Source organism: Antedon bifida, chromosome 3, assembly GCF_963402885.1.
Source record: "Antedon bifida chromosome 3, ecAntBifi1.1, whole genome shotgun sequence".
Taxonomy (NCBI): Eukaryota; Metazoa; Echinodermata; class Crinoidea; order Comatulida; family Antedonidae; genus Antedon; species Antedon bifida.
Window position 1 is genome coordinate 586,388 of NC_136228.1, and position 21,578 is coordinate 607,965.

The window sequence follows — 21,578 nt, forward strand, 5'->3', positions numbered from 1 at the left end:
GTCAATCTTCCGACGACTCGTTATCATTAACCATATCAATTACTTTTGTCAAATTATACTTATCTGATGTAATTTTAGTCGGTCTTCCCATTTATAAAGTCAATGTTCTATGAAAATTCATCAAAACAGTGAAAAATTAGATATGTTTGCACTTTACGTTTGTCGATTTTCGCACTGACTTAGAGAAAGCCTTCAAAATCAATGAAGCGTAACGTATACATTCCAGAGAGCGAGGAGAGCGAGACGACGATACACGTGCTCTCTCTGCCCAGGGAGTTGTTCCCTGCTCTGCCCATGCCTGGCATCGTCACGTGTTAAGCAGATACAGTATACAATACCAAACTGGTCGGGTCGAGTATACCCCGTCTATAATCACAACATGAACGATGTACAGTATTTGATTGAAGGTCGACTCGACCTACCGGAATGGTATAGAAAATATAGCTCGAATGAGAGAGGAATATTTGTAAACATAAGTATTGCTAATTTTAACAAGTAAAGGCCTGGTAGTATCAATTCGCATAGGGTCTACTACACTAGCTAGCTCAATTTTTAAATGGGCCGGATCGGCTAGGTCTCCTTCCTACTACCTGGTCTACTTGCTTGATGCAATATCCGCTTGTTTGGAGAGTAAACTAGGCCTATTTTAGGCCTACTTAGACGATCGGGACAGTGGACACCATACGTGTGGACGGCAATCGAACCTTGTTTTGCCTCAATATTTACAGCCGATTTTGTAGAATGTTTTAGGTTTAGATTGTTTAGGAGTTTGGTTGATAGGATGGGTTTGGAATTCACTGAGTTTGGTTATTTAATTGGCCAATCGTTTAGTAGTAGGCTAGCTAGGCCCATGATGGGCCCCAATGTTTTACCGTAGCCATCGTGGCATGGAATCCCTAGTCAGAATGGCTCTCACCCATGAAAAAAAAATGATTTAGGCTAGGCCTAACCTAGTACGTGAAGCCGATAATACGGATCTGTCTGTACTATTCGAGGTATAAAAATAGTATATAATTTATGACTCCGTAATCTGTACTAAATTTTGTATTTCATTAAATGTCAAATAAATATATGCTACTACTGTTATTATTACACTTTAGGCCTAGTTTAGAAAATCTACAAAAAAATGTATTTCACAGTGATCGGGTGGTCGTCGTTTGACAGAGGAGGGAGATGTAAATCCACTGATGACCTGATTTTGTGAATATCTCATGAATATTAATGGAGTTCCCCTAAGCTGCTGAAAAACAGACTTTCCATGAATTTACCCTAAAATGTAAATGAAATTTAATTTTTTTAATTTCTCGTTATTACTTCTTCATCCTGACATGTCTATATTGTTATAATATTTTTTATTTAATAAATAAACGATATTTAAAATCAATTTTAAACCCAGAATTCCCCTTTAAAATGAAAAACATGTAAACAAAAAATTATTTTTTAAAATATACTTTTTATATAATACATAAGTTTATATTTGATTTCTTTGATAGAGACAACATTAAGAGACTATGTAAGAGAAATGTTTGTAGAGAAAAAATGTTCTGTTAAAACAGATTCTGAGAAATCACCAAAAGAAATGGAACTATTTAAAGGTAATTAACAAATATTAAATGTAACATTTATTGTTATTATTTATTGTTTAGAAATAATGGAAAATAAAATGTTTTTATTCATATTTAGCTTTTTATTAATAAAATAACATTTAATTACAGAATATAATTATAAATTTTATACATCTAAAAATACACTTTAAGAAGTGTGTGTTTATATTTTTTAAACCTATAATAGTTGTGCACATTTTACAGTTTTTGTTTCTTTTACATTATTTCAAAATTGTCATATATTAATTTATGCTGTGTATATCTTAAGCAATAAAGAAACTTTTAATATTGTAAAAGTTGACATGAATCTGGTAAATATATCAAATTGCTGCACACCCATTGTCTGGTTCCACCGGGTCTTATTAATATAAAATTAATTCCTTTTACAGGTATTGATGACAGTGAGCCCTCAACTTCACATCAACAGCTACTAAGTCAAGATAGAATGACAGATGAACATGCTATAGCTGAGATATGTAACTCTGTAAGAAGATTTTGCATTTGCATGAGACGTGGTGAGAGCTTAAAAACAGATCAGGGTATCATAAAGATGATGAATAGTCTGGAAAAACAAAAATGGAAATACAGGAATAGATGGAAATGGATTCGAAAGGAATCATCAGAATACATTGGTAGAATGCTAGCTCATGTTTTGATTGCTGTAAAAGATGAAGACTATGTTTTTTCTAAAATCAGTGAATCATGTACTGATGATGTGGTGAAAGGTTTGTCTACTGAATGTAGTAAATACACCTTTAAATGCAATACAGAAGCTTTTCATATATATGCAGGTAATACAGGTTGGTCTACATCATTTTTAATTCATTTGTTGATCAATGCACCACAACTCAAAATGCTTCAATTACGTAAATTAACAGATGTAACTATGAATGATACTGTTGGTGCACTATCAAAGAAAGAAGTAGTGTTGAAATTAGAGAACCTTGTTATCAGTGGGAATACTCTCAGTGACATCACAGGTTCTGTACTTGGCACATTACTGGCTATTTTGCCTAAACTGAAAACACTTAACATGAAGGACTGCAGTCTGTCAGGTGTTATCATAGATGCTATGGTGTGGGAATGTGTCAATAGAAACCTAGTGTTGGAATTAGATAATCTTGATATCCGTATGAATACTCTCAGTGACATCACAGGTTCTTCATTTGGCACATTACTGGCTATTTGTCCTAAACTGAAAACACTTGACATAGGCTGGTGCAATCTGTCAGGTGTTATCATAGATGCTATGGTGAAAGAATGTGCCAATAGGAACCTAGTGTTGGAATTAGAGAATCTTGATATCTGTGGGACTACTCTCAGTGACATCACAGGTTCTGTACTTGGCACATTACTGGCTACTACTCCTAAACTGAAAACACTTAACATAAGCTATTGCAGACTGTCAGGTGTTTTCACAGATGCTATGGTGAAAGAATGTGCCAATAGGAACCTAGTGTTGGAATTAGAGAATCTTGATATCTGTGGGAATACTCTCAGTGACATCACAGGTTCTGTACTTGCCACATTACTGGCTATTTGTCCTAAACTGAAAACACTTAACATAAGAAACTGCTATCTGTCAGGTGTTATCATAGATGCTATGGTGAGGGAATGTGTCAATAGGAACCTAGTGTTGGAATTAGATGAGCTTGCTATCTGTGATAATAATCTCTGTTACATCACAGGTTCTTCATTTGGCACATTACTGGCTATTTGTCCTAAACTGAAAAAGCTTGATATGCGTAGGTGTTATTTACCTAATGATATAGTGGTGGATATGAGGCAACACTTCCAGAGTATAAATGGTGTATTTACCTATTATTAACTGCTATACAGTAGTTATTAAAGTGCAGCTTAATTTGACATTCATTACAACTGCATGATACATGTAATACAGGCACTTGTTTGTTATCATAATCTTTGGTAATATAAATGTAAATTAAATCATGGTGTATTGTATTTTAATACATGTCATATTATATATAAAATTGTTTTGTTATGTTTAAAATTCAATATTACCTTGGATTTAGTATATTAGTATCTTAAGACAATTGCTAATGCAACCTAATATACTGCACACATAGCATATCATTTGTAATATGTCAGAATTAAGATTTTGATACAGTCTATTTTGATATGCCAGTATTTTTATAATTTGATGAGTCATCTTGAATTTAATTGTAAGACATATTACGCCAAATTTTGTTTAAAATTGTTAGTTTCACAGGATTTGAATGTTGCTATGAGGGGATTTTCATCGTGATCATAATTCTTCAACTATTCTCTCAATTTTTATTCACTGAAAACTGTACAACCATTTAGTTTTTAAAATAGTTCTTTCCTTTTCTTGTGAATTATGTTTATTATACCTTCATGGTTTATCTATATATACAAATAAATGACAGGTAAACAATATTTAATTGTTTCTAATTTTTATCTTTATAAATAAAGCTACATTCACACCAGAACAGAAGATGGCGCTGTTCATTTATTTTTATAATTTTCCATGAAGTTCTGTCTGCACCATCAAACTTTATGTGACAAAATGTGATGTGCCCATATATGGCATATATCACTACCATATTTGGGCACATCACACTTTTTTTGTCAAACTAGTTTGATAGTGTAGACAGAGCTTCCTGGAAAATATTATAAATTTGTGTATGTAGTACAGTGGTTGTTACTGTGCATTTTCAGTCAATAGCATATACTTGTGTTAATTGGGGCAGGGGGGTTGTAAATGAAGTACAGTGGTTGTTACTGTGCATTTTCAGTCAATAGCATATACTTGTGTTAATTGGGGTAGGGGGTTGTAAATGAAGTATAGTGGTTGTTACTGTGCATTTTCAGTCAATAGCATATACTTGTGTTAATTGGGGCAGGGGGTTGCAAATGAAGTACAGTGGTTGTTACTGTGCATTTTCAGTCAATAGCATATACTTGTGTTAATTGGGGCAGGGGGTTGCAAATGAAGTACAGTGGTTGTTACTGTGCATTTTCAGTCAACAGCATATACTTGTGTTAATTGGGGTAGGGGGTTGTAAATGAAGTATAGTGGTTGTTACTGTGCATTTTCAGTCAATAGCATATACTTGTGTTAATTGGGGTAGGGGGTTGTAAATGAAGTATAGTGGTTGTTACTGTGCATTTTCAGTCAATAGCATATACTTGTGTTAATTGGGGCAGGGGGTTGCAAATGAAGTACAGTGGTTGTTACTGTGCATTTTCAGTCAATAGCATATACTTGTGTTAATTGGGGCAGGGGGTTGCAAATGAAGTACAGTGGTTGTTACTGTGCATTTTCAGTCAACAGCATATACTTGTGTTAATTGGGGTAGGGGGTTGTAAATGAAGTATAGTGGTTGTTACTGTGCATTTTCAGTCAATAGCATATACTTGTGTTAATTGGGGCAGGGGGTTGTAAATGAAGTATAGTGGTTGTTACTGTGCATTTTCAGTCAATAGCATATACTTGTGTTAATTGGGCAGGGGGGTTGTAAATGAAGTACAGTGGTTGTTACTGTGCATTTTCAGTCAATAGCATACTTGTGTTAATTGGGGCAGGGGGGTTGTAAATGAAGTACAGTGATTGTTACTGTGCATTTTCAGTCAATAGCATACTTGTGTTAATTGGGGCAGGGGGGTTGTAAATGAAGTACAGTGATTGTTACTGTGCATTTTCAGTCAATAGCATACTTGTGTTAATTGGGGCAGGGGGGTTGTAAATGAAGTACAGTGATTGTTACTGTGCATTTTCAGTCAATAGCATACTTGTGTTAATTGGGGCAGGGGGGTTGTAAATGAAGTACAGTGATTGTTACTGTGCATTTTCAGTCAATAGCATACTTGTGTTAATTGGGGCAGGGGGGTTGTAAATGAAGTACAGTGGTTGTTACTGTGCATTTTCAGTCAATAGCATATACTTGTGTTAATTGGGGCAGGAGGGTTGTAAATGTAGTACAGTGGTTGTTACTGTGCATTTTCAGTCAACATATACTTCTCAGTAAAAAGGGCTTCTCTGGTATTTGTTTGTACATTCCAGTTAAAACAAAATAGTACTATAAATAAAATGGAGCACCTTGGTTTTCACTATGTATATTTTCAGAATGTAATATATAAATGTATATACGAATATGAAATAAATACATATTTTAATTACCATAGTCCTTTCTGTAGTATTTTTAATTATAAACAATATCTAATTTGGGGATTTATTTTTTATTTTGTGGATGGGGGTGCGTTTCGGTTCGGTTCGGTTCTATAAAAACACATCACGCTGGGTAAAAATAGTGAGTAAAGCCGATGCTTAGCCACCCTAACCCTTGTACTCAATAAAGATGTAGTAAGAGTTCATAAACTGGTGGCCGAAATAATCAGATCCCAAATTATTTTGAACATCTTTCTGGCAACAAATTCTAGAAATGCCCACGGTAGGCCTACTGATTTAAAATTCTTAAGCTTTGCTATTAAATACATGGATGATGCACATCTTATAATGTTGTTGATTCTTTTTAAATAATAATTTTAATGATCGAAAAAATGTGCGAATCTATTTCTGTATAAACTGATGTCACAAAAATTCAAGAAATTACTGAACAAAAAAAAACTGAATGAAGAAATAATACCACAACCCAACTGTACAACGTTTAATGAAAGTACAAATAATATTAATGAAATGATTTCTGCGTTGTCTTTGGTTATGTTTTGGCTGGATGGACATTTTACTGTAAAGTAGTTTGGGATAGAAAGACCTTGTAATAGGCCTGTATTATTTACATAAACATGATACAGTAAAATACAGAACAATACAGAACTTAAAAATCTATTGTTGATGGATTGTCATTTTTATATTACATATGTTATGAAATATTTTGAAAAAAGGGTATGAATAATTAACGCTTCTACATTTTCGTTAAATAATTTCATTTAGTAGGAAGGCCTACAAAACCTTAAAGATAATATGATTTAGAATAATATAAACGATAGCAGACCGTTTAAGTAATGAATTCTTATTTCCTTTCCGATGAATTCTTATTTTCCTTCCCGGTCAACGTCACAGCTGCAGAAGATACGATTGGGCAACATCAAGCAAGATATTCAATGACGTCATTCCAGAAAGGGGAATTCCCATTTCCAGGGCTCTTTGGCTACACCACGACGCTGACCTGGTAGTGGTGGTGGTAATGAGAACAAACGATGAAAACAGGACCGCCACCATGTTGATTCAACTTGTTCTTTTCCAATAAATTCCGACAGGTTTTCAAGTATGTACAGCACTATACTTTTAACATTGTAACAATTAATGTCCCTACCAATTAGCCTACTTACTAGCTAGAGCTAGCCTAGGCCTACTAGTAACTAATAGTAGTTTTAGGGGCCAGGCCTAGCTCAGCACAGATTTACCTCCAGCCGATGGGAAGTCTCCACCGAGTACAGCTTGGCCCTGGAATGTCTTGTCGTTCCACTTGTAGCCCACTCTGACACTAGGTTTAAGTTAGGTAGTAACTGCTGTAGTAGTAGTGTATTTACACTAATTCCAATTACTCAATTGATCTGTTTTTATAATCAATCTCACCTATAATTTGTCTAATTATTTATTTTACTTGCAATCCATGAATGATTTAATTCTCATTCTGTGACATTTCATTGATAGGGCCATAATATAATGTATGTGTAGGCTGTTAAGTTATCCCCTCATATGTAATGCACCTTTGACGTGTCATACTGTAACTATGCGCGGGTCTCTTCTCTGAGGAAACCTCGTGAGATGATTCAGTGAAAAATAAACCACACGTTGTTCTTTAATTTCCCGTAGTTTCGTGTTATTATTTCTGTATATTCCCGAGCTTTAAATCCAGGTTACAATGGAATCAACAGGTTATGGGCCCAGCCGTTTTCAAAGACTTCTTTTTAGCGGAGATGAAGAAAAATATGAACTTTGGGAAGTAAAATTTCTAGGGTACCTCAACACGCTGAAACCACCGCTGAAAAACACGATTACGTCTACACAGCCGGAGCCAGCCACCGACGAAGATAACCATAAAAATGAAAAGGCGTATTCGGAGCTGATACAATTCCTAGACGATAAGTCGTTATCGCTGATCATTAACGATGCAACTGACGACGGAAGAAAAGCCCTATCTATCTTAAGATCTGAATATTCTAGCAAGTCAAAGCCAAAAGTGGTCCAACTTTACACCAAACTAACAACACTTGAAATGGGTGAGGAAGATTGCACATCGTTCATTATCAGAGTGGAAAAGATTATCACATCATTACAAAGAGCAAAAGAAACACCTAGTGACGCACTTCTAACAGCCATGGTATTAAAAGGTTTACCTGGAACATACGCTCCATTTAAAATATACATAAATACACAAGAAAAAGACATATCTTTTGTAGAATTTAAAACATCCCTAAGAAAGTTTGCAGAATCAGAGAAACTAAATACACCAGAATCTATTAACGACAGAGTGATGAAAGTTGGAAACCCACAAAACCCCAGAAAATGCTACGAGTGCGGATCACCTAACCACTTGATAAAAGATTGCCCTACAAAAACCTGTAAATACCACAAGAATGCCAATCACCTTGACAAGGACTGTTTCAGAAATAAACCAAAGGACAAAATAAAGAAAGCGGAGGATGGATTTGAACATTCCTTTTTCTTTCAAGCGTCAGAAAACATAACATGTCAAGATGGTATTTTAGTAGACACTGGCTGCACCTCACATGTAGTAAATGACCGAGAGAAATTCTCCAGTTTCGATCCAACCTTTAAAAGCCTTAATCATACTATTGAACTTGCGGATGGTAGCGTAGCAAAAGGTGTTGCAGTAAAGAGAGGACATGCACACATAAACCTGATAGATGAAAACAACGAGAAAGTAGAAACTGTCTTAAAAAATGCCCTGTACATACCAACGTACCAACACAATATAATGAGCGTAAGAGCTGCAACGACAACAGGAGCAATAGTAACCCTTAGTAAAGAAGAAAACACAATCACTAATTCTGGAAGAACATTCAAAATGAGTATTATTGACAACCTATACTACTTACCAACCACAAGTGCACCTAGAGAAGTAGATAAAGTAAGCCTTGTTAAAGATTTACAATATTGGCATAGAGTCCTAGGACATTGTAACTTTGACGATGTACTAAAATTAGAAAAGGTAGTGGACGGCATGGAAATCAAAGGTAGTAAAGTTAATGAAACCTGTAACATATGCACTGAAGGTAAATTTGTTAATGTAAGAAATAGAGAACCAGACAAAAGGGCCAATTGTCCATTAGCCTTAGTACATTCCGATCTGGCAGGGCCAATATCACCATTGGCTAAAGACGAATTCAAATACGCCATATCATTTACCGATGACCATTCTGGTTTTGTTTTTGTTTACTTCCTCAGAATGAAAAGTGATGCTGCAACAGCTACCAAACAATTTCTTTCTGACTGTGCCCCAATAGGCAAGGTTAAGTGCTTGCGAACTGATAACGGTGGTGAATATGTCAGTTCTGACTTCAAAAGCCTAATGACAGATAGAGGTATTAAACATGAGTTTTCATCTCCAAATTCACCCCATCAAAATGGAACCGCGGAACGTAATTGGCGCACTCTTTTTGAAATGGGTAGATGTCTTTTGCTGGAATCTTCACTGCCAAAGTCCTTATGGACTTATGCAGTAAGAGCAGCGGCCTATATAAGAAACCGTTGTTTCAACCAACGCCTAAATAAGACTCCTTTTGAGACCATGACAGGGTATAAACCAAATTTGGGAAAAATGCACATTTTTGGAAAACCTTGCTACACATACATACATAACTCAAAGAAACTAGAACCTAAGAGTAAGCGTGGTATATTTCTGGGATATGATTCATCTAGTCCAGCATATTTGATCTATGACCCAAACACTGGCAAAGTTCAGAAATTCAGATTGATCAAAATTATATCTGACCAAACATCTAACACCAACCAACAAACACAGACAGATGAAAGTGACGAAACAAATGTAAACTTAGAGGATAATGAGAACACAAATGAATCCCAAATTATTGAACATGAAAATACCCCAAATGTTAATTATGATAACTTAGAGGAAAATGACAACAATAGGGTAGATAATGATGATGCCCACAGAAGGTACCCTCAAAGGGAGAGAAAGTATCCCAATTACCTACAGGAGTATGAGACTGAATTTGACAGTGATGATTCGATCTATCATATGTCATGTCAAAATGTTCCCTTAACCTATACAGAAGCTACCAATTCCCAATATTCAGAAAGTTGGAAAAGGGCAATGGATGAAGAATTACAATCATTGAAAGATAATAACACCTTTAAGATAGTCACATTACCCAATGACAAACATCTCATTGGCGGAAAATGGGTATTTGCTATAAAGGAATCGGCCGAGGGTAATCACACGTACAAGGCAAGATACGTTGCCAAGGGTTTTAAACAAATAAAAGGCATAGACTATCATGAGACATTCTCGCCCACAGCCAATTTGACCTCAATTAGAACATTAATGCAAATATCTGTACAACATAACCTTATAATCCATCAGATGGATGTAAAATCTGCATACTTAAATGCAGATATCGATACCGAAATATACTTAAGCCAACCTGAAGGTTACGAAATTAAGTCAGAAAATGGCGAAAAATTAGTATTAAAATTGAACAAGTCATTATACGGGCTTAAACAGTCAGGTAGAAATTGGAATCAGCTGTTGCACAACCACTTGAAGAGTAATGGTTTTAAAAGAAACCCAGCAGACTACTGTGTATATACAAAACGCAACAAAGATGACTTAGTAATTGTTGTAATATGGGTTGACGATATATTAATTGCAGCCACAAATGAGAATGTACTTAGTGATTTTAAGACAAATATGAAAAATGAGTTTAAAATGAAAGACCTTGGGGAAATCAGCTATTTCCTTGGAATTGATTTTAAACAAGAAGCCGATAAGATAACTATGAACCAAACACGATATACACTGAAAGTACTTGAAAAATTTAATATGTCTAACTGTAAGACAAGGTCAACCCCCTGTGAAGTACAGACCGGCACCGGTCCAAATAATGAGAAAGTACAATTAGACAGATACAGGGAAATAGTTGGAAGTTTAATTTATCTAGCTACATGTACAAGACCAGATATTACATGGGTTGTCAGTAAACTCTCCAGAAGTTTAGCTGACCCCAAGTTAGAGGATTTAACCACAGCAAAACATGTATTAAGATACCTAAAAGGTACTGTAAATCATAAATTAGTTTACAGAAAATCTGATTCAATGAAATTAACCTCGTATTGTGATTCTGATTGGGCTAGTTCGGATGATAGGAAGAGTACCACTGGGTATATCTTTAGTTTGAATGAATGTAGTGCTCCAATATCTTGGAAAACCAGAAGACAGCCTACTGTGGCACTATCCACCTGTGAGTCTGAATATATGGGTCTTGGGGCTGCAACACAGGAGGCCCTTTACCTACTGCAGTTGTTAAATGATATCTGTCCCAATGAGTTTAAATGTGCTCATATTTCATGTGATAACCAAGGTGCTATAGCATTAAGCAGAAATCCAGTGCAAAGACATAGGTCTAAGCATATAGATATACGGTATCATTTTATAAGGGATGTCTTAAAAGAGGGACAAATAGATATCCAGTATTGCCCAACAGAAGACATGGTGGCAGATATTTTAACTAAACCAGCCACCAAGGTTAAACTAGAGAAATTTAAAATATTTCTATTTGGAGAATAGTTGATGTTAAAATGTTACAGAAATTGTTATTGTTATATTGAATTTTGTTTGTTATTTTTGTAGTGGTTTAAGATTATGAGGTGATGTGGGGGTGTTAAGTTATCCCCTCATATGTAATGCACCTTTGACGTGTCATACTGTAACTATGCGCGGGTCTCTTCTCTGAGGAAACCTCGTGAGATGATTCAGTGAAAAATAAACCACACGTTGTTCTTTAATTTCCCGTAGTTTCGTGTTATTATTTCTGTATATTCCCGAGCTTTAAATCCAGGTTACAATGGAATCAACATAGGCCTACTCCTATTTATATTAATGTAATTTTGTTTCATGGGATGTTAAAGCTAGATGCTGTGTACTGAATTAGGTTTAGAAAAAAGAAACAAAAATGAAATATTAAAATAGGCCTATTCATTCATTAGTGGAAATCATCATTTCCTTTTATTGTCATTTGCATATACAGTAAAACTAAATGTATACATAGAAATTGTAATTAATAAAAGTCTGTCAGATATAAGTTATACAGTACTAATAGGGTAAAACGGACAGTAACTCTTCTAAAATAAATTAAGCAAAAGAAATGGATACATTGATGTAAAATGTAATAGTGAATAAAGTTTTACATTACTTTAAAAGATTAAATCCAAGGAAATCAATTATTGTTTAAATTTACCTGTTTACCTTGTCTTTTTTATTTAGCACAATCATTATTATCATAAATTTGTTGGGCAAAAGTGAATATTAACTATAAAATGACACGATTGAAAGTTTGATATTATTCATCTTTATTTTTTATGTTTTTTGTTTTGATATACTTTAATTAATGTTTATTAGTAGTAACACAATTTAGTTTTGTCATGTCCAGCAGTGTAAATTATAAATCCTAAAGTATATTGAATACATTCAATCTGGTGAAATAACAATAATGTTATTGTATTCCTGTAGCAGAGGGCTCACTCTACACATTTAAGTCAATCAACAAATTCTGCATTGTTGATTTATCATCTTTATCAACAGAGGGCTCACTCTACAACTTTAAGCCATCCACATTCTCCATAGACACGATGATTTATGTAGTCAACCAAAATTAGCACCCTGGGAATTACTTCCCAAATAGAAACTTACCACAAAATTAGTCCAATTTCTTTATACTGGGTAGCTGTGTGTGTCAGTGGCTGAGGTAACCCTTACTTGCTTGAAAGATGTACTAGGTTCTTTAAAGTGAACATTAGCTAGACCTATGGTTTATAGTCCTTATCCGAGAAGACTTGTTCTACCACCAGAACCATAAAGTGAGTGAGCCTCAAACCTTTGCCAATGTTATGGCTACATATTATACAGTTCCACTGTCTTAACAACTCACTCGCCAAAAACAAAAGATAAAAATATATTTTAATGGAAAAACTCACAACTTCGTCTGCGTTAGAAAAGAAAGTTCTGAAAATAGTACAATAATGTAATGTGTAATTTAAGGCTGTTACATTTAGCTGCCAATTGTAGTTTCATTAGTGAAGACTAGTAATTGTACTTAATAGTTGATTATTTGACAATTTGATTACTTGACCATTATTAACTGGTTTTATTTTAGTGGTTGAATTGTATTATTCCAGTGTTTCCTATTATTATTAACAGTTGTAATATTGTATAGCATGCATGACTGATTGAGGAAGTCATGGGACACAGATAACGCGGTAGAAGGATGTTGTATGCAGCTTCATAGGCATGTACTGTGTAGTAGCAGAATTATTAAAATAGGCATATTTTTACACAAATTTGCATAAAATTACCCATTTTCAAGCTCACAGTTTTTAAACTTTGACATGCACGTATGTCATTATTTTACATTCGTTCATTCGTTTTTATTTCACATTGCATCACACTTGATAAGTTGTTACAGATTAATTCAAAGTATTAAATAAAAGATGCAAAGCCTGGAAAAGACCAAATAAGCTCAATATAGAGCGTTAAGCCTGGTTTCACCAGTACAAAATAAACTAATAATTGTATCAAATACAAATGAACAACACTTAAATCTTAATCTTAACTTAATATCAGGCAAGTTGTAGTAATAATATAAAAAATATATTTAAAAAAAAATTACACAATTCATGTGCGGTACGATTTGCTTGAAAATCATGGCGCATTTTTTTTTTTTTGCAGACTGGTACTATGTTTGCTGAAATGGCACAAGGTGATGCTGAAAAGGAGAAGTTCTCTGATTTGAAAGCTGATCTTAGTAAACATTATAAAGGTAACAAATACCTGTGGTTGCGGTTAGTCTTGTTTGATCAGTTAGCTGTAGGGGACATTACCTGTAAAGATAATGGGGCTAACGATCTACTCAATGCACTACAAGACAAAGGTGTTATTACTCCTACTAAAGTTCAGCTTCTTCTCGAGATTGCCACACTGACCGAATTGAAGGAGGCTGTAGATATTGTAATTCAGTATATGAAAGATAACAATGTGGAGAGTAGAGATGAAAACAAATTGTCATCTTACAGAGGAAAATTGTTCAAAGCATTAAGACAAGTTGACCCAGATGCATTCAAGGGTGTTATTTCTTACTATAAGCTAAAAGATTTAGATTGTCAAAATATTTGGGACACAGTACTAAAACTGGAAATTAGCGGAGAATTAGCAGATGAACCAGACAAAATAAAAAGGTTTGCCTGTCGCCTTGGACAACGTGCAAAGAACATATTGTTAGATAGAGGTATGTACAGTACTTCTTGCTCACAAGCTATTATAAAAAAAAATAATGAAAAATAATTGTATTTAGTGTTTTGCATATTGATTTTTATTCACATTACCCAGTCTTTCTGTTCTTTGTTTGAGTGTTATTTTTATGCATTACACTGTACCTTTCATGGTACTTATACTGGAAACCAGTGTTTTACACAGGTGTGAATTTTAAGCTGTTTCAGCTATTTAAAAAAAATTTATTTCTCTTGTAAACTACATCTAAAATGTGTCCTTAATACTCGCACCCTGATTTCATTCACTTGTTTGTAATATCATTTGTTGTATATTATTATGTATTTATATCTTTTATGTTTTGTTTGTTTAAAAGGCGTAGTAATTCAAGGAACAATCAATTTACACCCCAACACAAACTCCAGTTTGAGTCTGCTGAATACAGTTTCAAAATATGTTAAGCAAAGTTTCAACAGATTGAACCAAAGTATTTGGCCATTCTTCAAATTTAATGGATTGGGAGTCAAAGATCCAAAATCATCACTAGTATTTCGACTGTATGCAAGTAATCGAGAAGCTTTGAAAGACTTACTGGACATGCACATAAAGAAAGAGCTAATCAATGATTTGGCAGACATCTTTGTAACAAAAAACAAGAAAGATTTTTTAGATACCTGGACAACCAACATTGACGACAAGGAATACATGAATGCTTTAAAGGAACTAACAGAAAAAGGTATAATTTAATCAAATAGAGGAAATTTAATACTTAGTTAATAAATATTGATCAAGCGTATATAATCCACTAGAAGGCTAAATAGGTAAACCCAAAGTGAATCAGTCAGAGTGTACCCTAGAAAAGGACCACCATAGACATTTTAGAAATAGTATTTTTTTTTTTTTCAAAACAACCAAGATTTTATAAAGTTAACTTTTCAGTGTGACTTAAATTCTTTTAATAAATTCATCTTACAGAGGGTTCATCACCAGAAACTGAACAGGAAAAAAGTGATGGTAATTTACTTTTTTTGTATAAAAGACTAAATCAAATAAAAAGTTTAATTATAGATATCGGAAATGACTATTGGCATAGTCAACTATGTGTGTACCAAAGTGAAACAGTCAGAGTGTACCCTAGAAAAGGACCGCGATTGACATGTTAGAGAGTGTTAACAAAGTGCGAGGTATGCGAGGCACGGCAAATATTTGTGCAAGACATCATAATTTTGCTCTTATGGCGTTCCATAGAAACCAAAAAATTGAACATTGAGTGCAAAATTCGCGAACAGTATGCGAGGAAAACGTCTGTAAAATCACCAATTTAACGGATTTATTGTTACTTTTATGTGATTTTTCTTCATTAAAGTAGGCCTACTAATTCTAAGGTGTGGTATTCAGGATAAAGTTGGTTAACAAATTTCGAGTTAAAATACAAGGCAGGTGCTAAATGAAACTAGCGGGCCTACTTCAATTTCGGTGATTTCCTGCCTCGCAGTTTTGGGAAATGATGAAATGATGCCTCGCATTTTTAATGATGGTAAAACGATGCCTCGCATACATTTCTGACTTGCCTCGCTTGCCTTCCCTGCCTTGCGTGCCTCGCTGCCTCGCACTTTGTTAGAAATAGCATTAGTTACTATATGGTAAACCACATAAATCTTGACACATTTTTTCAATACAGCCAAGATTTTATAAAGTTAACTTTGCAATGTGACTTAAATTCTTTTAATAAATTCATCTTACAGAGGGTTCATCACCAGAAACTGAACAGGAAAAAAGACATGGTAACTTACCTTTTTAAAAGATTTACAGATATTGGAAATGACTATTGGCATGGTCAACTATGCGTGTAATTTATTATTTTCTATTATGAAAGTTGACTCTCTATTTCTTGACTAATTGATATAGACTTTGCTAATTATCTTACCTCATTGATGATTTAATTTAAATATTTATCTTTCTGTACCACATGATGCAATTTTGCAATTATAGACATTTATAAAGTTCCAAAAACAAATGATTGTACATAGGAATCATTGATTTTTTTATTTATTCTGTGAGTTTGTACTATATTAGTTTAAATTATTTATTTAGCTCTGTTTTTACTAAAGTTATTATTTATTATTCAAGTACAAAAACACATAGAAAAGATCCAAATTGTTTAATTAAAATATGTACAATATATTTGTCATTTATTAGAATGAACAATTTACTTTTATATCTTGTTTTTATACAGAGAATTATTTTAGAACAAAACCACAATAATAAACATTTATAATATTTTATCTTTCAAGGTGTGCAATTATTAGTAAGTCTGGTTAGAAATCAAAGTTGTTTATCAGCCAATGATCATGAGCAACCCAATGCACTTGAACTCCTATTCAAATTAATGGAAAAACAGAAAGAGTTTAGTACCAAAACAGTCAAGGAAGTTCATGAAATAATAAAACAGCTCACTATTTATTTTGAGAGAATGCACATAGAGTTTAAGAAAGTAGAAACTGGAAGTATAGTGCTACATCTAGTGTCACATGACACTGAAGCATTGGAAGAGCTATGGGACATGTATTCTAACAAAAGTCTACAACAAGATTTAACACAAATATTAGTAACAGATGAAGACCAGAATGAACCATTGATTGATTTTACAATTCATGAACAAGATTACACAAATGCACTACAGCAACTAGAAGAATTTGGTAAGACATTTGTGATTTATTGTTTATTTATTTTATTTAATTTTGGATTTATATAGCACTTTTCCAAGTGACCAAAGCGCTGTACAATAGAAAATACTATATACTCAACAAAACTTACAAAATACAAAAAATAGAAAATGGAATGAAAATACAAAAATATATATATATAAAAACTATGAGGGCCTATACAAAAAGTTACCGAATATCATAAACATTATTTAGGAAAGAGATAGGTTTTTAACATTTTCTTGAAATATTGCACATTTATGGCTTCACGAATATAAGATGGTAAGTTATTCCACAATCTAGGACCGATGACAGAAAAACACTTATCGCCAAACGACCTCTTGGTCTTGGGGATGGCAAGACGGGTATGGTCTTGGGTAGATCGAAGTCCATGCCGACCAGAATTGTGTTTGTTTATAAGGTCCTGTAAATAACCAGGTGCTGAGCCATACAGACAGTTGTACACATGCACTAAGATCTTGAATTCAATCCTCTGCTGGACAGGCAACCAATGCAGCTCCCCAATGAGGGGAGACGCAGTGGTGCGCTTGATAGCTTGAAAAATAAGACGTGCAGCGCTATTTTGCAGTGTTTGCAAACGTCGGACGTCTGAAACAGCCAATCCACCGAGCAAAGAGTTGCCATAGTCCAGTCGGGAAAGAATTAAAGATCTTACTGCATGTGTACAAGTAGAGCGGTCTATGAAACACCGAATCCTACTCAAATTACGAAGATGGAAGTTTACCCTACTACGCAATGTACTAACATGATTTTTCATAGAGAGTTGGTTATCAAGCATGATACCAAGATTTTTAATCTTACTGGATGGGGTGATTATAGATTCACCGATTTTCAAATCAAGTTGGGGTATAGCCTTAACATGCCTATTAGATGAAATCACAAAAAACTCAGTTTTTGAATCATTGAGCTTTTGTATTGAACATTGTAAACAGTAGTAGACCTTGTCTCACTTTTCTATATTATTATTCTTGTATTTTCAGAGGAATTGGACATGGAATCTGAGGAACTGTTTATCAATATTAAAGAAGAACAAAGATCACCAAAATCACTAACAGGTGAGTCATTGTAGTTATGCAATAAGTATTCTTCAAACAAAATATTTTATTTTTCTTTTGGCACTAGGGTCATAGAAAACTGAACATTCCATCACTCTTCATAGTTTAACAAAATAGGTGTTTTATTAAATTAAACATCATCCCATATTTATTTAAATGGTTTTGGCTATTAGGTGATTCTGATCTTTTTGTTGTTTTTTCTCCGATAGAATCTGAATCTGAGGAATCGTCAATCAGTGATAAAGAAGAACATACATTACCCAAATCACAAACAGGTGAGTCATTGCAGTGTCATAGAAAGGTGAGCATTGATCAATCAGTCATAGTTTTGACATTGCATATTTATATCAGTGGTGGCGCCTGGATTTGCCCGACGGGTGGGGGGGGGGGGTGGAGGCAGGGTGTGGAGGCCCAAATTCCCCGACGGGGAGCCGTACGCGCGAAACAAACAGCTTGGCTTTGATGTTATAATATTAACTATATTTTACAGATAAAGTTGGAACATCAAAACAATTTAAGAGGTCTTTAAGTCCAGATCCAGGTATGTGGTATTCTTTGTTGGCAAATGAGGTTTTTTTAAATGAATCTCATAACAATATTCCAGATATTGTGATTGTTATACTTTAATTTGTATATATTAATATGTAATGTTACCCCATTGCCTATAAGACTTAATTGAGAAAACTTCTCTTACAAACATTTTAAGCCACCTATCTCTACATTGTCTGTTTATTAAAATCAATATGTATAATACTATTTTTAATAGATCAACCTGGACCATCAAAGCTATTTAGAAGTTCTAGCTACCTCAAAGGTATGTTTTATTTTTCGTCAGATTAAATTAGTCAACAATCAAATCAGTCCAAAATTCTTAAGAATATTACCTTTCGTTCATTAAAAATTATATTTTATGTATTTTTCTTTCCAGTTTGGCTTTTTATTGTTTTTTCTTTGTAGGCCCTGTGTAGTTTTCCTTTGACAAAAAAGTTAAATGAAATTATGTAGGTCTGTTTTTCTGCTCAATATGCAAATATCTTATTAAATTAGACCACTGGGCTACAGTAAATATTAGTATTATAAGAGCATCCATTAAATATCTGAAGACAAAAATGTATTTTAGAATTTCAATTGACTTCTTCTATAGATGTACCAAAGTACTATGAAGGAGAAATGCTGCAAAAAGAATATGAAGATTTACCAAAGGCAATGGAGCATGAAGTTGGTAAGTGGTTAATTGTACTGATAAATAAAATATAAACAGATGATGAAAATAAAAGTAACATATTGTAAGGAAAACGATTTCGATCCAAGTCGGCCCTAAACCGTCTTGACCAAAGTCAAGTCGGCCCCAAGTCAAGTCGGCCTCAAGTCAACTCGGCCTCAAGTCAACTCGGCCTCAAGTCAACTCGGCCTCACATCAACTCGGCCAAAAAAAAATCAGTCAACTCGGCCCCGTTAAAGTATGGAATGCAAAAGGTGCAAAGGAAGGGGATTGATAAAATAATATTTCTTCACATTTTTTTACCTATAAATAATTCTGACTTATAATGAATATTAATATTAAGACAATAATACATTTAGCAAAAAAAATAAGAAGGATTTCACCAACTTTCCTTTATTTACGTTTAATAAAATTTCAGCCGAGTTGACCGATTAGTTTTTGGCTGAGTTGACGTGAGGCCGAGTTGACTTGAGGCCGAGTTGACTTGAGGCCGAGTTGACTTGGGGTTGACTTGACGTGGGGCCGACTTTGATTAAACTCATCAAAGTCAATTTTTGCTATTTGGAGATTCAAATGATTTGTCTAGTACATCATCATAACCTGAATAGTGTCATGGGAATTTGAAAAATTTGACTAAATTAAACATCAATGTAAATTTGTATTTTTTAGCGGATTCATACAATTCATCTGATACATCAACAGAGATGTCGTCAATCGTGGAACATGGAATGGAACATGGAATGAAACATGAAATAGAACATAGAATAGAACATGGATCACAAGGAATTGTTAAATTAGAAACAGGTGAATTTGAAGGAGTGATTTATTGAATCAATTTAAATGAATATGACTAATAAAAAATACTAGTAATGAAATAATTATATACTTATACTTACTTATACTTAATGTTTGATGGAAATAGTTTAGGCTAGTGCCTATTAGATTCCATTTCTAGCCGAAAATAGTTGTCAAGTCTAGACTTAAAGATGTTCACTGAAGAGGCTTGTATTACATATTTAGGCAGAGAATTCCAGTGATGTATGACTCTGATGGTAAAAAAGTTGACCCTGCACATAAGATTTCCTCTAAGTTTTGGACGATATAGTTTTAAGCTGTGTCCCCTGGTTCTGATGTTGTGAGACAATTTAAATAAATCTTTTGGGTCAATATCCTCAAAGCCTTTCAAAATTTTGAAAGCTTCAATCAAATCTCCTCGTAGTCTTCTTGTCTCTAATGGTTGAAGATCAAGATATTCTAACCTTTTATCATATGGTAGATCACTTATTGACTTAACCATCTTTGTAGCTCTTCTCTGCACCTTTTCCAAGATTTCTTTGTCTTTGTTATAGTAAGGAGACCAGGACTGTATACAGTATTCCATATGTGGACGGATGTATGCCTTGTACATAACCTGAAAACTTTCTTTGTCAATATTTTTGAATGTTCTTTTGACAGTTCTCATACTATTCGTCGCTCTAGCTGCTGCTGCAGCACACTGTCGGCTTGGCTTGCAGTCGCTAGTGAAGATAACACCAAGGTCTTTTTCTTCGTTTACTGCCAATAACGTTTCTCCATTTAGACAATATTCTGATTTCTCTGTCTTTCTGCCAACATGGAGCACTTCGCATTTCCTGGTATTGAATTTTAGTAGCCAGTCTTTTGACCATTCCTGAGCCCTATCAAGATCAATTTGAAGTTTTCTTGAATCCGATTTTTCTTTGATGGTCTTTATAATCTTTGCATCATCTGCAAACATGTTAAAGTCTGCGCTGATAATTTTATCTGGAAGATCGTTTATGAAGAGGATGAATAGGATTGGGCCAAGGACTGATCCTTGTGGGACTCCACTCACTACATCTACCGGCTTGGATGTTGTATTTCTTACAATTACTTTCTGTGTTCTTCCTGCCAGAAACTCAGCTATCCAATTTATAGTCTTACCAGATATTCCATAGCCTATCAGCTTGTGAATTAGTCTTCGATGTGGAACGCTATCGAACGCCTTCATATAATCAAGGTATACGATATCCACATCTTCACCACTATCTAGAGCTTCAGTGACTGTTTCGAATGTTTGTAGCAAATTTGTAAGACAAGACCTACCACTTAGGAATCCATGTTGACACCTAGACAGCATTCTACTTCCTTTAACAAAGCCAAGCACATTGTCTTTGATGATTGATTAAAAAACTTTACATGGTATTGATGTTAGGCTGATAGGCCGATAATTTTCAGCTTTCTTCTTGGATCCTTTCTTGAAAATTGGTGTGACATTTGCAGTCTTCCAATCTTTTGGTAATTTACCTGTCTCAAGTGAGAGCTTGAAAATGATAGTAAGTGGATGAGCTAGAGAACTGGCACATTGGTTCAGAACCATAGGATGGACACCATCTGGACCAGGAGCTTTGTTTGTTTGCTGTTGATTTAATTTCTTCTGAACATCTTCTTCCGAAAATACAATATTTTCAAGAATGTTTTCGCTGTTTCTGCTATCAAACTGG

General features: G+C 34.3%; 2 protein-coding genes across 2 annotated transcripts in view; both read left to right on the plus strand.

Moving 5' to 3' along the window:
- LOC144837610 (uncharacterized) overlaps positions 1–21,578 on the plus strand; it is a 163,349-nt gene that overhangs the window by 65,418 nt on the left and 76,353 nt on the right. The gene's annotated exons all lie outside the window — the stretch shown is intronic.
- On the plus strand, positions 13,559–19,907 carry LOC144836972 (uncharacterized). The gene is made up of 11 exons (XM_078691933.1): positions 13,559–14,093; positions 14,451–14,810; positions 15,050–15,088; positions 15,820–15,858; positions 16,369–16,773; positions 17,781–17,855; positions 18,065–18,130; positions 18,346–18,396; positions 18,622–18,669; positions 19,000–19,077; positions 19,747–19,907. The coding sequence occupies exons 1-11, from the start codon at positions 13,559–13,561 to the stop codon at positions 19,905–19,907; spliced, it is 1,857 nt and encodes a 618-aa protein (XP_078548059.1).